At 41.8% G+C, this 22519-nt stretch overlaps 1 protein-coding gene across 1 annotated transcript in view; it reads right to left on the bottom strand.

Annotated features, from left to right (window-relative positions):
- LOC137903651 (guanine nucleotide exchange factor VAV3) overlaps positions 1-22519 on the bottom strand; it is a 64513-nt gene that overhangs the window by 15290 nt on the left and 26704 nt on the right. The window contains exons 3-18 of the mRNA XM_068747779.1: positions 19305-19363; positions 19156-19221; positions 17321-17429; positions 16829-16930; positions 15708-15776; positions 14961-15064; positions 14662-14761; positions 14372-14467; positions 11417-11485; positions 11212-11298; positions 11024-11109; positions 9923-10055; positions 6536-6645; positions 3602-3703; positions 2129-2220; positions 204-226 (exon numbers count right to left, since the gene is read on the bottom strand). Of these exons, the coding sequence (XP_068603880.1) occupies positions 204-226; positions 2129-2220; positions 3602-3703; positions 6536-6645; positions 9923-10055; positions 11024-11109; positions 11212-11298; positions 11417-11485; positions 14372-14467; positions 14662-14761; positions 14961-15064; positions 15708-15776; positions 16829-16930; positions 17321-17429; positions 19156-19221; positions 19305-19363 (1407 nt within the window). The remainder of the gene's footprint in view (positions 1-203; positions 227-2128; positions 2221-3601; positions 3704-6535; positions 6646-9922; positions 10056-11023; positions 11110-11211; positions 11299-11416; positions 11486-14371; positions 14468-14661; positions 14762-14960; positions 15065-15707; positions 15777-16828; positions 16931-17320; positions 17430-19155; positions 19222-19304; positions 19364-22519) is intronic.

The raw sequence follows: 22519 nt of genomic DNA, 5'->3' as shown, positions 1-22519 counted from the left end.
AAGAAAAAAAAAAGAATCTTGCGTCTCACAGCAGGTAGGCTGCAGCGAGTTAAAGTCAATTGGAGTCTCCTTGGCAAATATCTGCAGAAGAGAGCAGTCTTCAAAGTGCAACTTTGGAGAGGAGGCGAACAGCAGATGCAGATAGTATGCACATCAACACACGCATGCACGCACGCAGACACACATACGCAGCAGCGGCTCACCTTAGTTCTGACGGAGCCAGGATCTGAAAGAAGTTTGAGAACAGGCATAGTGAATGACGGGTTAGCAGGTGCACACAAACACTGGCGCGCGCTCGTCAGTACAAGGCAACACTCCCTCATTAGTGGAGAAGGCGGCCGCTCGTGTTGGACTGAGGTTCGCTTTGTTTTGCTGTGCTGCCACTACCTGACAGCCGGGAGAGGGGAGGTAACGAGCCTGGGAGGGGAGGAGGATGGGGGGGGGGGCAGACCTGATGTTTTTGCTCCACCAGTTTCTTTCATTGGCTCCCTGAGGAACGGGTTACACCCCTAAGCACATGCATCCTTGCACACGCACACAAACATAAACTTGTACTTGTACAAATAGAGAAATGACATACACACATGGCTCCACACCCATACACACATACAAACATGCTAGCTGTCAAAAAAGCCCAACCCATAGTAACCACACACACACACACACACACACACACACACATATTTCTCTCAGCAGGACTGTTGTTGTGAAAATGAACTTTGACCTGTTGAGCAAACATCTGATAAGAGCGGCAAATGCAGGCAAACAATCGCTTATCTTTGACACACACACACACAGAAGTGCAGAACCCTTCACTCTGATTGGGTGTTTGTGCAGCACTGCTGGCGTGCAGACAATGTCTGGTCGTGCAAACATTGCGGTGGCTTTCTCTGCATTACAGTGCATAAACGTTGAGGTCCGATACAAATTAGAACAAGTCAGTGCAGCTAAAGGTAACAAATGAGAATATCTTCGACAACTCAAGTGTTAAACCTTCTAACCTGGCCCATGGTACACATTCATGTACCTGCAGTACACGGAGTAATGAAAGTGGGAATTCAAGCCGACATCCCGATCTTCTGCGGCTATCCTGCTGCTGGTGTCACCTAAATCTACTCAGGTACAAACTAAGCCCAGGATGGTCTGGCAGTGGCGTTATTGCCTTTGCGACCTGACAGCACCGTGACAGATGCCAGGTCCAACTGGAGCTGGCAGCTTGCAACAGGGAGTGTAAAAAAAAAAACACGCACACACACACACACGACACGCAGTGTCTGCTCAGATAGTGTTTGCTCAGTTTACAAAAAAAACACCATGCAGAGTTTTGGTACTCTGAGAAAAACAAGCATGGACTTTAAGTTCTGAGAGAACTTTCGCAAACAGAAAGTGTGGGTTTAGTTTTTTAGTTTCTTTGCGGTTCCTCTCTCACACGCACACGCGCTCAGAGGACAAGCTAAGCTGGTTTCTGAAGGCCTTCTTTTCATTCCACATGTCTCAGGCTTTCCCTCCATTTCCTACAGAGCTGTCAGTGCTCCTGCACGGGGTGCTGAGTGACAGATATACAACAGGGGCGTAAAAAAAAAGAAAATGTCAGGAGTTTCTTAAAACTCCTCAGTCAAACTAGTATGCCGCTTTTGGGACCGGTATAGTGATGCACAATGACATTGCCTTTATGGTGCTTAGAAGTGCTGAAACCAGCCGGGGAATCTGGGGAGCTGAGGAATGAAAATCTGCAATCCTGCTCCGATACCCGACTGACCTTGATTGGGAGAAATGAGGGCATGCAGAGTTAAAACAATTCCACACAGTATCATCTTGTTCAGAATGATACTGTGTGGTTTTATTTTAATTACAGGCCAATAAATGTCCTTTACACCCGTAATTAGTCACATGAGACACTCATACATCAGGTTTCATGCTCCAGCGCACGTCATCCTTTGTTGCATTTATGCTCCTGTAAGTTTGGTTGTGCTCATAAACTTCAGTTTAATGAATCCCTTAAAAGCATCCCTTGTTCGGCAGCAAGCTGTGTGTGCGCAAAGCGCTCCACGCTGATATGAACCCATGCAATAAAGTGACAGACTTTGGTCATACTTGTGCATGTCTCAAAACATGCGATGTGCGTTACCTGTTTTTCCACAGCAGCCGAAGCGTGCCAGGCATTCCTTGTGTGCACCTAAACCGCACTTGGCACACAGGTAGCCTTGGTTAAAGATGCCCCTGCAGAAAGAGGCGCAAGAATCACACACATTGCTCAGTGATAAACAAAAACAAAAAAAACAAATGAGGGTTGCAGCGTAGAAACGCACGCTTTTTCTGATATTTTATGAGCAACCACGAGGGAGCTTGATGCTGCGCTTTAGTCTTTAGCTATATTAGTAGCACGGCTCAATGGTAACATTAAATACTGAACAGAAGACAATTCAGGCGTGCAGGACATGCTTACGCACACACTGCACACATGCAAGCACACACACACACAAACACGCATGGATAGAGGCAGCAGTGAGTCGTTCCACCGCCATTTACATAACCATCTCGGTGGCCCTAATTAAAATTTAATGAAAGACGGGACTGCTTTGCTCCGCTCTCCAGCTAATTGGCTTTTCAACCTCTTTGCGACACACAGCATGGAGTTAAAGTGCAACAACACTATTATGTTTTGCTCCGTTTAGAACTACAGGGTGTGGGTCGCTCTGCAAGTATGGCTGTCTAAACATCTGAACCAATGAGAGGCAATTAGAGTTGCGTGCGACGATATCGCACGCAAGTAGGTATTTTTAGGTTTTACACTTGTCTAAATATGTGTATGCTGCTGATTAAAGATGGACTACAGTGAGTCAGTAAGGTGTATGCTCTTTAAGATGCTATACAGCACCAGGAGTCATGTTTAGAATGTTCAAAGATAAACACAAAGACTAATCGGATTAGGCTACTCATTTTACTGTAGGTTTTAAAAGCTATTTCATTTACATTTCTAACAGGAACTTGGACAGAAAGTATTGCACTTATACGTGATATGTCTTTTTAAGTTAATCAGATATTCTTTTGTGGGTACTGCAAAGCGAAAGAGACTATTGATGTTGAAACCAGTCAATATTTAAAGAAAAAATATCAATGCAAAATCTTTTTTTTTTTATTCCTATATTTTATCCTAAGACGAAATTCCGGTGAATTCAGAACTGGCTCTGTATATTCACAGAGCAATAACCTCGTCCTCTTTCCCCATCCACTGCCTTGAACGTGCGCGAGTTTGACAGACGTGTTTCTTTGTGGTCCTCTGTAGGTGAAAGCACTCAATCCTGCGAGAAGCGCCGTGAGGCACGGTCCTCTGGGTGCCAACGCCATTCAGGAAAATTCAAAAGAAAATTTGTGTTACGAAGGCACATGTTCAGAGGCAGAGAGGAGTAAAAGGAAAGTGTCAAATGCATTGTTAAGGTACACTGGATAGGGAAAAGAGAAGCGCATGTCTGTGAAATGGAATCCTGGCAGTGGGTTGAAGGGAAGGCTTCCACCACACGTGCTTGGGCCTTGTGTTTGATGAAAGCCTCGAAGAGAGAGAGAGTGTGTGTGTGTGTGTGTGTGTAATGAATTGTTTTACCTCAGCAGCATGTGGCATGAGTTGCAGGAGGTGATCCTTTCAAAGGTGTGCATATGAAACTCATGGAAGTTGCTGGTGGCGTTCTCAGGACGGATGTTGGATCTAAGGACAACAACCAGCAGTTGATGATTCGACTGTAAGCAAGGAACTTTGCCAAAAATGTGCTTGTTTTAAAATACTAATTGATTTACTTACATTATTCTGAATGTTTAATTGAAAGCCACTGATCAGATATGTGACTTATCAATAAGATATGTGACTTATCAATAACTTGAATAAATATTTGACAGACGGTTCTTTCAAAATTGTAAAGTTGAAAGATTCACATCATTATTTATTTTTTAGCAATAGCGTTCAGGAGAAGAGTAGTTGTTTTGATGTTGTTTCACCTCTCTGTGTCTGGACTCCCCAAGTTAAAAATACTTCCTAAAACATAGTATTAGTGCTAAAATGATGTCCTTCCAATCAGCATCTTAAAACATATTAATGCAAGAAGCAAAATCTTGGTTGCTCCACGCTGTCAAAAACAATCACCTTCACAAACTCTGATGAAACATGAATAAACCAGGAAAGACAGGAATTCAAAAGGAATTATGCGATTCATCTTGATTCTTGTAATCAAACTCTGAAATCTGCGTAACCTCATGAGTCGTGGTGTCCTTGAATGCATCACCAAATGTTGTATATCGTCTCCAATATTCTACATAATCTATTACACAATAATAATGTAACTTGAGCTTCTACATAATAACCAATTACACTTATAACGCTTATCAAAAGGCCGATGCTAGCCTCAGTAATAAGACACAGAAAGTGCATGATGGGATTTGCTGTCTTCATATTCATGACTCAGAAAGGAGGGGAAGCAAAATTATATATAAAAGTTTTTGACTCACAGTTGAAGCAATTGGCAACATTTCACTGATAAGTGGAGAATAAGAAGAAATAGCAAGTAGCTATATATCCAAGGCCTGCACTAAGAAGACACTCTAGAGTTCTTGGTCTCGCTGGGTTATGGATGCACGAATGTCACTAAGGGGGAGGAAAAGGCTTAGAAATAGGGATTAGCCCAAGTGTCCCTGTTTATTCCTTAGATTTAAGAGGTCTTCCTTTGTTTAACCCTGTTTCAGCTGCTCGGCGTGATGAAACTGCTACACAAGCTGCTTGTACAGGTGTGTCTTTTGTCACAAGTTCTCTGCAATATAGGACAAACAGAGCTGGGTTGTAAAAAAAACATGACAAGGAAGGGACATACTTCTCAGAACGTCAACTAACAGCTCGAAAACACACACACACACACCACAAGACTGAGGGTTCACTTTTACCATAAAAGTCCTCACATCATTCTGTTGCTCTGGACACCTTGTAATCCCTCCGAGCCTCTTTTTCTTTGGGCTTGACTTTCAGAGGGCAATGGGCCTCCACCAGTTCTGCTTCTCTGCTTAATTAAAACTTCCTGACAAAACTTTATACTCTCCAAAGTTGCTCTAACAGATAACCGCTTGAATTTCAAGTCTTTTGATGGATAGGGATGCAGCGCTCACTCATTGCTGCTCACGCCAGCGTCTTTTATTTCTTGGTGTTTGGATTGTGTTTGTGTCCTTTTACCCCTCGTGGCTGCTGAATCCTCGTCGATCAGGAAGCGGTGGGTGGTTTGGAAATAAAGGCGGCACGTGAGAAAACAGCTGTCCACAGATCGGCTGTCAAGCTTTGACGTGGGAGGGTGTGATATTCTGGTGGAGCCTCTTTATTGTTGTGGCTCGTTATTTCAGCCCTTATTTTATCACATCTTAGCACGCTGCCTCTTCATAGTGCGCTTCGCGACTTCCTACACAGGATTTAGAGTGTCATAGAGCCTTGCTATTTTTTCTGAGGCTGTCATTGGCAGACAGCTGTCAAACAACCTTATCTGAAAACTGGAATCTCTGCTCCACTTGAAAGAGTCACAGAAAGCTGGATGGACTGTGTGAGACTCAAAACAAAGATGGCATCATTTCATTAGAGCAGCTTTGAATTTAGTCTAATGAACTAAAGTTGTCTTCTGTAGAGTTGTCTCTCATGCACAATAATCAAACGATTTTGAGAACAGACTGCTTTGGCTTCAAACTGATAAGTGATCATTCAAGACAAGATAATCCAAGAATTGGACCCAAATCCGGGTCACGGGTTTACGCTTGAGCCTGTCCCATCTAAAATAGGGTGGGAGGCGAGGTACACCCCGGAAAGTTGCCAGCTCATTGCAGGGCTATATAGAGACAAACACCCAATGAATCGCACAGAAAGGCCTCAGGTGGAATTGAACCAAGGACCTTCTTGTTGGGAGGCAACAGCGCTACCACCGCGCTACCATGCTGCCCCTAAAACGCCTTATTGGTGCTATAAATTGCAAAAATATAAAATATTTTTTTCAGTGTTAGACTGCCAGAGAGAGAGAGAGATACTGGGAAAGAGAGAGACTGGGAAAGAGGGAAATACCGGTACATATTTTATTTACTTTATTTTAACACAGCAGTATTTTAGAAACTCTGCATCTTCACTTGGCATCATCGACTCATCTAAAAACATCCCTGTTGCATCACCAGGGTTCCCCTTTTATAGGGTTAGGGGTATTTTTTTTTTTTTTTACAAACCTCAGAAGATTACAGCTGTCGTCGAATGCCTCTTATCTGTTGGTGCTTTTTAGCTTTTAAGATGAATCAAAATGAGTGCAGGGTTTGTGCAACAGCTCAGCTGACAGGCCACAGCTTTACCCGCTCACGATTTATTTACCTGCTCATCTTTTTGTCATTGCCTCCTGTCACCCGTAAATCACCAAGTAGTCTAACTTGAATAACTGGAAGGCAAATGTGTGCACGTGGATGCTTTGACAAAAACGCAACCGAGGCACGGAGAACCTATTTTGTCACGCATTAGTCAGAGACAGAACACACTCACATGGCCATGCCAAACTGCTCCAGCCACTTCTTTTTCAGCTCTTTGGTCTTGAAGAAGAACTCAAAGCCGCTCTGGCCCTGGTTGTGTGTGAGGTAGAATCCATAGGACCACTGCAATGGGAAAGAAACACACACACACACACACACACGTTAAATCAGCGGGAAATAAAATGACGAGGTGAACAAACAAACCGAGGGTTTGAGTGAGAGACGAATGGAGCAGGAGGGGGGCAGGAGCTAAAGGAGACAGACGGAGACAAAGAGAGTGGGACGCCTCAGGGAGAGCAAGCACAAAGGCTGGAGGGATGGCAAAGCTGACAGACGGAGTCAAAACAGAGAAAGCACATGAAGAAGAGGAAGCTGTGCCACGTTACTGCTGGGCATCAGACGGCACGTGCGAGTGGGCCTGTAATCATCTACCATTAGCCACTTCAAAGGCTAAATTCTTGACTATTATCCCCTGTGTCAACACGTGGCTCTGTTTTTCTAGATAGCATCATTTAGCAGATGCTTGTGAGATTCACTATTTTTGGCTCCCAGTTGTGATTTTGAACTTCTAGCACTCAGTCCTGAGGGCTGAACACACGCCAAGCTCAGAGCGCTGAGAGGAAAGTGCATCCTTTCTACTGGAGGAAAAGAGAAGGGGAAGCAGAGGCATTCCCAGTGGACAGCAGGATGAACTCAGCAAAGATATCTCCAGCTGCCAATTTGTAAATAAACAGAGGGATCCTCTGTCTGTCTGTCTGTCTAGATTTTCTTGGTTTATATTTCTTGATTGAACTCTGAACTCTAATTAAGCTCGTCCTTTCTTGTGTCTTTCACCATGAGGGTCAACATTCCAGAGTGAACCCTGAAACAACATTGATCCTGAACCTGCTAAATTCTTTTTGTACTTTTCTGGCCACTTGGGGCTAAAAGCTGACACACAGGAACCTTTAAGTTGCCATGCGGAACCTTTTAGCATCCTGGAGTATTTTTAACTTCCATCAGTAGTGTCCCGTTCTTTAACAATAAGTGCAGCAAAGTTGCCCTATTGGATGCACCCTCTCATCGATGATGCAGTGATATGAAGGCTAGGCTACATGCTGCAAAAAAAATCGTCTGTTAATTGTTGAATATTCAATAGATCCCTGTGTGTTTATCGTGTATCAATCTTTCTAACCACTTGTCCATAAATGTATGACACATTTCTGCTTGCCACACAATCATATAGCAACTGCCGTGTTTTTTTTTCCCTGTCACTGCTTTTAAATGAAAAACATTAGAATTCCTTCTGTCCAACATCAACTTTATTTTTGGCTCTGATTTGGTCTCCACTAAGCACCTCTTTCTACAGCGTAATGTTATTCATGTTTACAAGCTAGCCATCACCTTTGTCAGCTTGAACGCTGACAGCAAATGTAAAGCTGGGATGGAAAATAAATTAGGGAAAGGGAAACAGCAAAACCAGCTGATATGTTTTTGAACATTATCCCTTTGAGAGTACATTTCACATAATAATGGTATCTTTGGTTATTTTTTTCCCCATAAAAAATACTGATTACATCAACTGAAATACACGTAAAGCTTTTATTCTATAACGTCAAAGTCTATTCACATGAAAAATGGCTTCGGCAAATGGTCGCGCAAAATGCGACCGTTGTGTGCATCACTGTAGAAATGAGTAGACTTTAAGGTTATTTGGTTTTTTGCGCCTGACTTGCATGTAATGATGATTATTTTCGCTTTGATGATGAAGGTTCTTATGTCTCAGAAAGCCACTGTCATCTGGCATTTCAATAACAAATATGCAATCAAACGATCTGCATCATATCCATCACATCAGTCAGGAATGGCACCGAGGTAACGGAAAGGTTCATAAAACATAGCTACACAAGCCCGTAAGGGTTTAAGCCTGCTAATGTCTGCTATTCACAACATCATTATTGCCCAAATCATGTTCCCTGGCACGCCGTAGATATCATCCCTCATTATGATTGGCAACATTTTAAACCATTTGCTACTCAGTGTCAAATGTGTGTGTGTGTGTGTGTGTGTGTGTGTGGTTTATTGATGGCACCATCTGGAGGAGGCAGACGGGGTTTTTTCTGACACTGTTTCAGTACAACACTGGCAAATGAAGGCAATGTAAAGCATGTGCTGAAGACAGATGCAACAAATTATGATTATTATTATTATGCCTATTGATTACTTTGTGTTAATTTTAGCAGCACATAAGAATAGTCAGTGCAGAACTGGTAGGGAAAGGTGCTTAAATAAGAAAACACTGCAGAGTGAACTTCCTTCTATAAACAAGCATGTATCTGATAAATGGCTGCTCATTATGATGAAGCTGTGTTGTTAATTGGTTTTGTCAGGAGTCCAAAATGATCTTAAAGAGACAATAATGGACTCAATGCAAGGCTTCCAGCCATTATAGCTGAGTGTGTGAGTTATGCGAGAGTCATGTTTTATTGCTTCTATTATTTTACAGAATGTTCCAAAGCACATTCTGCTACAAAAAATGGCATTAACATTTTGTTTGGGAACAAACAAGAGGTGAAAGAGAAAGCATAATATACTTTTATTTTTAGGTATTTAGCGCTCATGTAGCAGTACGGCGGTCAGGAACTGCAGCCCCAGGAGAAATGAAATGTAAAGCAGCTCGACAGGGATTTCAAAACAGCTGACAGTGAGTTAAAGGGATAATAAATGATCTTAAAATGAAATGTTCAATCCACATGATTTACAGATGTGATATATATATTTAAAACTAATTTTTTTCCCAGCCATAAGACAAAGGCTCCACATGAATATGGTCTATTGTTGAGTATTTTCAGATTTTTACAAAAATCAATAGAAATTGTTAAAAAAAAAACACAATTTGTCAAGAAAATATATTAATCAAATGTTGTTGACAAGCCTGACAGAAAATTAGCTACCCATATATTTATTTCTTTTACAGTATTTCTTATTTTTGAAAGCAAAAATCTACTTCTCTGACATCACCTCCACAATTCTATGATATACACCTGTAAATATATTTCCCTTCCAGACGTCTGGCACAAGAACATTTCATCTTAGTCAGGAGCATAAACTTTATTTCTTCATTTATACTTTCATTTTCTTACGTTGCCTAATGTTTGAGAAGCAGTTAGCGCTTAGGCACAACAGACTTATTCGCTCAAATCTGCCAGTTGTTTAGGCAACCTGTCGAGGCTGTCTCCTGCCTCTCGGCTGACTTAGGCGCCACAGAATGTAGAGGCTATGGATAACAGATGGATCAGTAGGCTCCTGCTGATAGGGCTAAGTCGTGTATCTGTATTGTTTCCTTAATATAAAGCCTTGCTCGACACATAGCTGCTGTCTTCATTCGAGAGGATAACAGTTCAGCAGCGCTGAGTCTAACCTTCCGATTCTCCTTGTCTGACGTTGGGTTGTTGGTTATCTTGAAAAGGTGTAAATCAATCACTTCTTTCATCTCGTAGTTGTCTCCTCGATGCTTGCATACAATGACCGCCGCATCAAACAGGAAGATGTGTCTGCAGGTAGAAGAGAAGCGGGTCAAAGCTTTCATTTTTTATGCATTAATAAAAGCATTAATAAAAGCTGCATAATATTTATCAGACATTATCACCATGCGTCTATCTGGAACCAAAAGTGATCATAAGTTGATCTCGATGGTTAATTGTTGGTTTTGGGGGTAAATTTGCTGAAAAAGGAAAGCCTGACTATCCGGTATTTTTACCGACAGCCACAGCTTCCACGGTCGAGAGGCGGGTGAGGAGTGCTGTGTAAATGAAGAGCGGCAGCAGAACAACCAGAACGGCTTCATTTCAGTAAACCAGGTTCTGTTTAGGTAGACGCTTCCAAGAAAACAGTTTGGTTCAAGGACTCATTGAACAAATAAAAATCTCTGCAAACGTCACTATTTTTTTGCAAGAGCGTTCAGATCCTGGTTGCGCCAACAGTGCACTGATGTCTAGTTTCTAAATGTTTGCTTGACCTTTTTGTGTCTCTCTTTCATTCCCTTCGTTTTGTACAAACCCTTTCTGTGTTTTAAACACGATCATACATGCGTTGGAAGGGCTTGCGTCATTTTTATTTTTTTTAAATGTAGGCTGCAATTATCCGTGTCATGTAAGTAATAAAAAAAATAAACAGCAAATACAATATTCAGCTGATGAAGCATTTAATTTAAAAAGTGTCTCCGTAGCTGGCACAAAACATTTTGCACGTCGTTTAATCCAGTATTTCTAGTTGTTACTCTGGACATTTTTCCAGACATGAACGCTGGCTGCATGTTAAAAAGCTGACATGCACTAAGTATAAAAGGAAGTCACCCTACAGGAATCACATTTTGAGAAGACAAACGGAGTTAATTTTGTAGCAGCTCTTTCAGCTTAACATAACTCCCAGTAGGGCAGCATTCCAACATCAGCGCCGGACTCCATTTGAGCTGCAATCAGCTGGAGAGGCTCGCGAGCAGACACGCCAATCAAAGTCTCACCTGTCCTGCTTGGCTCGTTTGTCTACCGACGTCACCCGTACTTCCCCGTCACCTTTAGGTCTGCCGTAGTTACAGAGTGGCTGATTCTACAGAACAAGAAAAGAGACATGTTTGAGGCCTTTGAGTTGAGCGTCTTCTAACAATTCTAAGTGACAGTTTCCTGTGACTTGGGAGAAACACGTTGTTACCAGGTTCTCGATGGATTTCTGATACTGATCGATGTCGCGCAACGTCTCGTTGTCCCTTTTGACTTCATTGACGTACTGAGCCAAGTCCTGCAAACAAGGACGATATTATGCAACTTGTACTCGTTGCTACATTTCAACATACGATGGACATATGCGATGCAAAACGCTTGTCATTCATGCAACACACAAATAAATGACTCAGTACCTTCATTGCATCCAATGCCATCCTCAGATTACTCTTGTCTGCGGCATCATGAGTGTGTTTCACCAGCTCCTATTGGACACAAACAGAGGGGCCAATGATAAATGATCATTTATACATGCATGAACATTGTTATCCTCCTGCTCACACACGTTACACACATCCCACTGGGAACTTGCTGTCCATGCTTTGCTTCTTGATAAGAAATGAAAACGGTTACTGCAAAAATAATCTTGTCCTGAAATAAATCAGATAATGTGTGTGTGTGTGTCTGTGTGTGTGTGTTTGTGCGTGTGTGCACTCATCTATTGCAGGTGTTTGCTTGTGTGTATCTGCAAGTATGTATCTGAAATTGCTTGCCGGCGCCTGCTGTGCAAACAAGGCATCCAGACCTAAGCAGCGGAGGATAAGAAAGGATGCAATGCATGTCCTTCATGCAGGCTGATACAAACTGTGTTAACACAGACACACACACACACACACACAAACGTAGATACACACAGCGAGGAGATATATGTGTGAACGGTGCTGCTCAAATCCCTGGTGTCAGTCAAGCTCAACCTGGATATTACTATCAGTAGCAGGATGGCAGAGTCCCATTTATCTCCCTTGCTTCAACTTCTTGCAGAGATACAGGGGGGGGGGGGGGGGGGGGGGGTCACATTAATACACGATGGACTCGCAGGAGGAGAATCGTGTCATCGTTTGATCGGTGGGACAGAAACCATGAGCGGAGGCAGAGAAAGATAGATGGAAAAGGAGAGGAAGTATGAAAAAGCAAGAGAGGAACTTTGGAAGTGGGAGGGAGTTGTGAGGCGTTGCTTAACTACCGGTAACCCAGAGGTTGCATTAAGACATGCAGCCATGTTAACATGTTACTGTCACGACTTCCTGTAGGCCTTATCTTCACTAAGAGATACAAAGATGTAATTGACGAGGTAGTTATTAGTAGATAAAAGTCATTTGAATACATGTGAGGTTTCACAGAATACGTACAAGAAATTATCACATCTCTATGGAAGCATGGAAACACGAAACATCATTAAAGTTTTCACTGAATGCAAATGAAAACTAAGTAAAAGTATTCATTACTATTTATTATTGATATTTAGACAACAATGAATTTAACTTTTATATAACTTTTTATTTGAATTTGACCAATTGCTCAGAATAATATTTCTAAAAACATAGATTATAATCAAATATATTATTAAATATAATTTACTTGTTCTATTTATTTGTTTAACTCCTCCTATACATCACACCATCCGCCACTTGTCTCTCTGCTGAAGTTCAATACTAGCAAAACAGATACTAAAAAGAAAATAAGACAAACTGTAACTTGAAAATCACTTGGAAAGCACAGACCTCCGCCAAGCAGCTCATTCTCCTAGTACTATAATTGGATTTACACCGTACCACATGTTGGTCCGCATCATCATCAAAAGGTTCTTATTTGTTCTCGGTATCTTTATACACCAACCATGAAAAGTAAAAGTGACTGATTTTTGAATCCGTAATTTGCACTTTCAATGTTTTCCATTCTGGATCTGATCCAGATGAAATTCTAGATGGAATGAGATATTGAGGAACACATTTTGAAGCTCCATTGACTGCAATGTTAACCAAAATAAGTGATCCAGAATCCAGGATCTCTTCTGGATGATCACCAAAATGTAATCATTCCTGGTAAGATTCCTGAAATTACCTGAAATTTCATCAAGATCCATCCAGAACATTTTGAGTTACCTTGCTTACAGACAAACAAACCAATGGCAGTGAAAAGATAACCTCCTCAGCCGGCGGAGGTAATTATCAGCCATCCCTATGAAAGGCAAGTCCAGTAGACACAGGTGGAACAGGGTCTGCTGGACTACAGGGTCTGCTGGACTACAGGGTCTGTGAATCACGGATTTGTGTAAAATCAGCTCAGATACTCGACACCTCATCATCATCATCTCTCTCTCTCTCTCCTCACTTTTTCGATTTTGCTCTGCTCACTTTTCATTGTCTTGGCCAGATTACAAATATGTGCAGATCATTTCTGATGAACCATCCCTATAGAAATGACCTGAGAGGAGTCTCAGTGCTCGGCTGACTGCTGGGGACAAGAAGGAAACATGATCAACAGCGCCGCCTAGTGACGGCGACCACTCCTGCGTGTAAAACAGGAAAGGCTGGGAGATTTCTGAGGAGCCATCCGGGAATGTTTGATGAATCAAAGCTGGACAGGTAATATAAATCAGATAGTGTGTGTGTGTGTGTGTGTGTTAAATGTATGTACTATATATCACAACACACCTAATCTCCACCTTCTACCTCTCTGAGATTCAAGATTCAAGATTCAAGATACTTTATTATCATTATGCGAACATAATAAAATTGTGTGAAGCCCCACGGCTTAAGGCACACGTCATAACATAATCAAAATCAGAAACAAAAACTAAACTCTCTCTCTTAATATATATATATGAGTGCTTCACCCCTGGAAAGCTGCCCTCACCCCTTCTGTTTACCCTCTACACCACAGGAGGGGGCATACAGGAGGCTGGTAAATTCTCTGTTGGTTGGTCTCAATATCTTCATAAATCAGTCAATAAATAAATAATAATACGGGATGGAATCATTAAATCAGATCATATTCACAGCCAGAGGGGTTCAAATCCATCTGGGGTGTCTTTGTGGGTTCCCTTCAAATACTCCAGTGTCCCTCCTTCATTCAAAAATGTGCAATATAATATCAATGAATTGATATTATGACTGTAACCTGCCCATAGATGTTAATGCTTGTTAGTTTTGGCTCTGGGATGAGCTGGCGACTTGTCCAGCGTGAAACGACTGTACAATTTACAACAGGAGCCGGCATTCATCCATTCACACACAGACACTTGTACAGCCCTGCCACCATTGTGACTACAGTAGCACAGAAATAGTGTAGTATAGGTTGGAGTACTGTACATGCAAGAGGAGATGATACTTCAAGACTCGCTGCATAGGAACCACAAGCAGATCCCTCAGTGTAAACTTGCCGTAGTTGGCTCTCTTGGAACATTCCTACGGAACAAACAGAAAATCAGTTCCATCATCTCTTCAAATCTGAAGTAGAAATGAGCAAGGAGCCCAACCAGTGATCACTTAGTGAACCTTTACATTAATCTAAACACGATCCCCTGCAGTGACTCAGGTACACACTTGTGTGTACTCTCAGTCTACTCTGTGAAGTTGAGAAATGACAGCATGATAAATACCTCCAGCTTCATGCGTACATCTTCTCTGTCTTTGCTGATGTAATCCAGAGTGGCGATGGCTGTCTCCACGTGGCTGCAGTATTTCCCGTAGATCAATAACCTGCAATGCGAAGAAACAGCAGGATTGAATGGCAACACCAGAATTCTGAGATATCCAAAACTTTCCATTCTAATTCTGACTGAAGTTAAAACGTATGCTATTACTATGATTATACATGATTACTAAATAGCATAGCTGAATCTTCTTCACATACTTTACTAGACTTTAAGTTCTACTCGATGTGAAGTTCCTAATGTACCTCTCTTTGAAAGTGATGAAGATCTGGTAAAGGTTCTGGGCACTTCTGTGGTGAACTGAGTCTTGGATTTCCAGCAGCAAGCATTTGTGAACTTTAACCAGTTCCTGCAACACAACAGCAAACAGCTTTGGTTTAAAACATGTTTACTTTCATTCAGGGCCAAAATGAATCCTTAGCATTTAACATTTGAACGCTTACATCAGTTTAACACATTATACATTGGGTCTATGAAAAGTGAGAACATGACAAATAGCACATGATGATTTCCAAAACCCCAAAGAGATTCCATTAAGTAGCGTATTTTATTACTTACATTACTTTACGACCTTAAATTATATATCTAAATTTATTTCGATATATTCCAAATTTTAATTTTAATTTTGTTTAGTTTGTGCAATGCTAAAAATTACATGATGAAGTGAACTTTTATTTCATGCTATTTGGCAAATTTTAGCAAGCTAACTCAATTAGCCATATTTTGAGCTTTGTCAACGCGACCAGCTGGACATCAAACGTGTTAGCATCAGGCATCGTTAGCATTGGCAAATGGTACCTTAAAGTTTAAATACACATTTAATGCTGTACAAAAATATATGGCTGTGATGTCATCTGATGATTAACACTATTATAAACAATAGTGACAAGTCAATTTGATATCAGTGAAAAACAGCCTTTGGTGAGGACTTGACCTGAGGTTGACCGCCCGCTTCTATGATTCCCCTGTGATCGGTAATGAGGATGACTTACCGGGATATTCACAAACATCTTCTCCATCTCGTCCAAGGATAAAAACATGGTGAGGGGTGTCATAAAGTGCTACAGCAGAGAGAGGGAGAGAGAGAGAGAGGGAGAGAGCCCTCCAGAGTAAGAATGGGAAAGTCATTTCACGAGAAGCTATTATATTATCGGGCCAAGTTTCAAAGAGCTGAAGTCAGCAAAAAAAAAAAACATGGAGGACTGTCTGGGTCATGACAATAATCTCATTTTCAGAGTTTGCAATTTAATGATTTCCTGTCAGAGAACTCCCGCCATAGTCACCTCTACATCTCAAAGGAGAGAGCGGGCGCAAACTAACTCCAGCATCCACTTCATATTGAAAGTCATCTACTGAGACGCTCCGCTGGGAAATCTAGCAAGGTCTTTTTTTCCAGACGCGAACATAAACAAGAAGGAGAAGACAAGTAGATGTGACTGCGGGAGGGGTAAAGAGACGGAGGGCCTCGCTCAGTTCTGCAAAACTGCAAGGTAAGGTGGAAAACATTTAGGATAAAGAGGCTCCGCTCAGAGCTTTAGTGTTTGCCCGCGGTTTGTTCATAGCTGGGATTACATTAGTCCTTCATATACTTTTTGTCTTAATGCTTTTTAAACCAAAACAGGTCATTGCAGTCAAACAGTCTCATGTTGTCAGTGATAAAGAAGCCAACATTAATTTGTGTTGCATAAAATCAATGGCGCTAGGAATATTTCCACCCTCAGAAAGTTTACTTTCATTTTCAGCCCACTGCAGTTTAATATGGGATCATTTCAATTTGGAGAACGAGAGGCGGTTCTGTTTATCCTAGGAAAGGCAATTTTGATCAACTCTGTGGATAAAAAAAAGTCTAATACATGAATACAGCAAGTCTCAATGTTATTACAGTACATGATGGTTGTCTGACAAGTTAAAATAAGAAAATCGCCTTTACTTGCGCCACGCCAAACTCTATTAAACCAGTGATGGGGGGGGGAAACAAGTACGCATTGCTTTATGTAAAAGGGTTCATCATCCAAAGACATGTTATATGTTATTATAGACGGGGGAAATACATCCTCAGCAGTAAATTGCATCATAAAGCATTATGCTTGGAGTCATGTGATGATGTCGGTACCTTCTCTATAGACTCCAGGGTCTCGGTGTATTTCTCCTCTGTCTGCCTGATCTCTGTTAAACAGCAGCTCCTGATGTCAGTCTCTGTCTGCTTCTGGAACACCTACACACACACACACACACACACGTATAAAATGTCTTTATCAGGTTTCAGGTTATCAAGCTGTGACTAAAGGTAAAGCTCAGTATTTAATTCCAACCATGCAAAAAAATAATTATGTCCATGTTGATAACTGCAATTTATGGGATATCTTTATCATTTAGATGGGCAAAAACATATTTGCATTTACTGTCACAACTGAAACAGGATCATTTAAACTATTGTCTTTCCCCAAATGTATATTTTTTTTCCTGATGTAAGTCCCTCACTGGAACAGTTGCTGGTTCAGCTCCACCCTTTATGCTACGCTGCGCTAATTATCTTCATATTATTTAACTGCAAAATAACAACATAGGCGTTTAAAGACTCAAAAAGAGGGTGTGTCCAACTGACCGGAGGGGGGATGGCTTCAGTCTTCATCAGGTCCTCATAGATCTCACCGCCATCCTCATCGTCATACACACAGTCATACAGATCCTCCTCATCGTCCAACCCGTTCTCACTGCAGCACGCAGAATATGTTAGCAAGTTAGCAACAATGCATTAAGTCACTCTGCTGTTTGAGTTTTACTCTACGCGGGTAAAAGGTTTTTAAATCCAATGACAAGCACATGGCTGATTTACACAAAGAACACACACAGCCCTGGTGTGACGGAAGTGGATTTAAATACTGCGCTACAAATCTCGTTAGTCAGGGAGGTGACCTAATCCATGGCAGTGCAAACACACACACACACACACACACAGACACACACGCACACACAAGCACATTTATATGTGGCATCACAGAACTCTTCTAACTGCTCCTATGTGAGCCAATTACTGTACCTTAGCAACGGGGCTAACGGGGCATAGCTAAACAAGAAGGAACAAAAACATCAATAAATGCAAGTAGCTAAAAAAAACTACAGGATGTTTAAAAAGTGAGTATATGTATGTGTTCATATTAAAAGGAAACAGTAGTGACAAATAATAGTACTAAAAAAGTACCACGAGAACATAAATACTCCTAGAACTAACACCGGCGAGGTTTCAGTATTTGTAATAAATGATGATGATTATGCATTCATTATTCATTATTTTTATTTCATGCATGCATTATATGATACATATACATATATGTAATGAGTGTTTCAATATTAATTGAGCCAAATCAATATGAAATGTGACAAAGTGCTAAGTGTCCATTATATAAAACCGCAAAGGGTCAGTTTTCCACTGTGAGCTTAAAGTACACAAAATGATGCTGGAATGTGCAAGAGAAGTACTGCTGTGTGTGTGACAGGGTAGATGTGTGTGTGTGTTTCTCTATGTGTACATACACATTACAGCGTTTACAACAGAAAGTGGCTCCACTGATGCCAACCTGCTGCTTTGCTCTATCATCACTGCCTATTTGTCAGTGTAGACCCACAAAGGTTACACTAGTTGTACCTTAAATGAAAGCAGTATTTCCATATTTTTTTTTAAAAGAAAAGAAGCCTAAAGAGACTACGTCAGATTCGGTGACTGCAGGAAGCCATTTACTTTAACGGTTTCTCAAAATGGTACATATTGAAATGACAGCTTTAGTTCAGAAATATTCCAACGTGTATATTTCTGTCCTTTCCTGCAGACAAGACAACTGGAATCATCTTGTCGACAAGAAAATGGACAGATGGTTATATATTCAAACGCCCACATTAAGCTGAAATGCTGCAATGCTTTAGATTAAATGCTTTAAAATGCAATATAAAAGGAATGGTGTTCATAATGTCGGTGAAATATGAATTATTCATTGATACATAAAGTTACTTTTGAATGACTCAGTTATAACGATTGACCGTGAAAAGCTACGCTGTCATCATGTAAAGTGTGAGGCAGCGGCTGGAAAAATGATCACAGTTTCTGGTGGGATCGCGCTCAAAGCCAATGAGGGGGGCGGTTGCCTTCCAGTCAGCACTGAGGGATAACATGTGTGCACCCACGATGGCCTGTTATTGCTTAAGTGGTGGGGGAACTAGAAACCAGAAACGGTACTCAGTAGAGCGGATATACGGCTGAATTATCCTACACGTCTGCTGAGTCTGCCAGGTTCATCCTCCTCCACAGAACTTTGGGACAATCAATTTCATATGTCCTATCCTCACGCAGCGCCGTCCGCCTCTCAGTCTGGATCCTGTCCATGCATGTTCTAATGACAGCACGTGAAGGAAGAATGAATTGTGTGTTTTTAAGCACATACGTACTCTATAAGGTCCTCCAGGTGGTTGTAGATGTCCTCATCTTCAACACTCTCCTCTGAAGGAAACGGCCTTTAGAGAGAACATAACATTTTACCACATATAAAAAAGATCAGAAAACATCATGTTCTCCATTTAACGTGATCATAGAGTACCTGATTCCAGTTTGTTGTGTGATTGCTGTGTGGGATAGTTTGGATAGTGTGTCCACAACCTGGAACAGAATAACAATAGCAAAGTAAATATTATTATTGTCATATTTTATTATTATTTATTAAAATCTTACAAATCTTCGTAAGATTTTAATAAATAATAGGAACAGTGGCAAAAGGAGTTTGTTATTTGGGTACTTTCTGTGTCATGGTTCTGGATTTCTAGAATTACCCACATGGGGGCAGCATTCTCAAACACTTCAACATCACGAACAGATTGGAACTGCGCTCATCCAGTCAAAGGAGCAGCTGGATTTTCAGAGGGAATAATGGTAATAGAATAATTAACTATAGAGTATTCATTTGGTGCTTTTCAACATCTCCTTGTGGAAAACTGTGCATCTAAAATTAGAAACCCATTCTCACATTTAGTTAGAAATGAGAGAGGAGGAAGGAGCAGCGAGAAAGGTGTTAATTGAGAGAGGGGGGGGGGGGGTGTTGCTGCTGCACAGAAAACATGGCCAACACAGTAAAAAAACCTTTGCAATACAGCAGCAGACTCCAATGAATTGATGGGTAATTGATCACGCTGTGAATTTAACCATGTGCTCTTGCGGGCTGACATGATTACCATTAGGATGACATGTAATTTCACGCTGCTGTGCCCAGACCCTCCCAGTGTCCTTGACCCGCTGCGTGTGTCACAGTGTGTCCGTGAATAAACGTGCAAGTGGTTGAACTCTGAATGATCCATGCAGGTAAAGCAGTGATAATAAAGGCTTATTTTCAGAGCTCTGCTCACTCAAAAGCTTTACAACCTGGCGAACAGGGCGGGGGGGGGGGCTGCACATTCACAAATAAATCACAGATGTATTGTAGACACATTTGATCTGCAGCATAAGGTCGCCAGGATCAATAGTGATCCATTTCCCTCCCCCCCCCCCACCGGTGAATGGAACAAGCAATGGCGCTCCTGCTGACATTTTGACTGTAAATATTGTGCTTCTATTGTTGGATCATAGACATTGACTGAGGTGGGGTAAATTCTGGAGGTCCCCAGTTCATCACGGGGCCGGCACATGGAGAGACACGCAACCATTCACACTCAAATTCACACCGATGGGATGTTTCGTCACCATAGCGAGAAGAACCAGGAGATCCCATTGGAGATCCCATTGGCAAACATCAAAGAGTAATGCATTCAACCCTTCTGGCTGTGAAGTAAAAGTGTCAAGCACTCCTCCACTACGCTGCTATTAATGAGATACAGATTGTGTGTGTGTGTTAAGGTTTTTTTTGTCCCTTTCTTTAAAATATAATATTTTTTATAGCCCTCTGTAGCTTCTGCAGGTCCTCGTTTCAGGCTGCAAACAGCCCCAAAGACCTCCATCGATTAGATCTGTGGTGTCAATTTAAATTCTCACAGTCTGCCAGCGTTATAATGTTGTGATTATAAAGTGAAGAAGCCCTTATGAGCTCATTGCTCGTCCAGTGAAAACAATATTAGTGCAACAGTTTGATCCAAATCCGGACGACTGAAGGACAAATTCAGTGAGAATCACTGCTGGACGGAGGTGTGCACTTTATAGATTGCCCTAGTGCTTTTGATTAGACGGTGCTTTTGCAGCATGTCAGAATTTTTCATTGGTGATGCACTCAAAAACGATATTTTGCTCCTGTTTTCATGACGAGAGCTTTCGTGTCACTGCTGCGAACCGAAACCAGACGTGAAAAAGAGTGCAGACGCAGAGCCCGCCCTCCCAGAATAAAAGAGAATCTTCCTGCTCCCAGTTATTAATCCTCGCGCACTAATCAGACGGATTTGATAGAAGCTTCATTCCAGTGATGAATGAAGGAGTGACATCCGTAGGTCAGCTGGCAGATACAGTACGTCCAAAAGCCGAGGATTCACTGCGTGCTGAAGACAGCGTTGGCTGGCAAGCGATTTTCGGAGGACGAGTCGTGCTTTCTGGCTTCACTGACTGCATGAGTCACACATTCCCTACAAACCTGACCAACTGTCCGCAGCGCTGAAGACTCCATCAGCGGTTGAACCGCAGCTAATAAAAATGTCAAGAAAATGTCCACAAAGGAAATGAGAGGTTGAAATTCCCAAAGACAGCATTAATTTTTGCTTTAAAAAAAAGCTCACAAATCAGCAAGAACAGAGACTTTTTGACTGCGTCTGTTCCTCGAGCTGAATTATGAAAGATCTAAAAACGCATCCCAGATCTTTTCTGCACTGAGCGATTATTCAGGACCTCGCACGGCGTAGGGGTTTACAGGCTCGGCGGCCATGATGCAGAGGAGCGGTGATGCCGCAGGGACAGGCCCTTTGATGGAGGTTATTAAACCTGTCCCGTATGGCCTTGGCTGCACCGCTGGATCTAACGATTCACAGCAATTAAGCTCGGATGAGGGATGTGTCTGCACAGATGAAAGGGAGACAAGAGGGAGGCGGCGGACGGATGTGCGCTCGCGCTCCGATGCAGGTCGGCAGCGGCCGTTCTGCTTTGAGTGAAACACTTTGGCGCCTCATTTCTGCCTGCAATGACTGACGGACTCAAGCCAAAACTCTCAGCTACTTAGCTTTCGTCATAATTTCATACTTGAGCAAGTGGGGAAAAAGCTTTTGAGGCAGCGATTATATATATTATATAGAAGACTTAAAATGGCAGATAAGACAGTGAAAAGTTGGATATGCATCACACGTCCAATTTTAGGATCAATATAAGATTACATGCTCGGCATTCTCTGCTGCTGATTGGATTTTAAATGGGGTGACATCAAACTTGGATGACGTGCTTCACAGAGAGATTAATAGCGGCTCCTTGTGTCTGTATTTTGAAGAATGGCTTCCTCAGGGAAACAAACAGACAGTTTAGAATATCGGTTTCTGTCACTCTTCACCTCCATTCTGTTCCGTGACATCCTTCGCTTATTCTAGCGGCGGAGAGCTCCTCGGAAAAATGGGCAATTTTAGATGTATGCCGTGCCAAGAGCTTTATTGGACTCATGCACAACTCAGCATGCTGTCCCAGTTTCCTGCTTTCCCTTTCATTTGTTTCTCAAATGCTGATTACCAGCTCGAAATAGAGATCTTTGAGGTCATCTAGGGAAACACACGTCTGTTAATAATGTTTGTTTGAAAGTTGTTTCTTTCCAAACAAAGAAAGAGAAGACACGTATCCCGTTAATTGGGGTCACAAACTCACTTA

This window comes from Brachionichthys hirsutus, chromosome 14 (assembly GCF_040956055.1).
Source record: "Brachionichthys hirsutus isolate HB-005 chromosome 14, CSIRO-AGI_Bhir_v1, whole genome shotgun sequence".
In the NCBI taxonomy this organism is placed as follows: Eukaryota; Metazoa; Chordata; class Actinopteri; order Lophiiformes; family Brachionichthyidae; genus Brachionichthys; species Brachionichthys hirsutus.
Note: the sequence above shows the minus strand (reverse complement) of the source record. Positions and strands in the feature narration are given on the sequence as shown.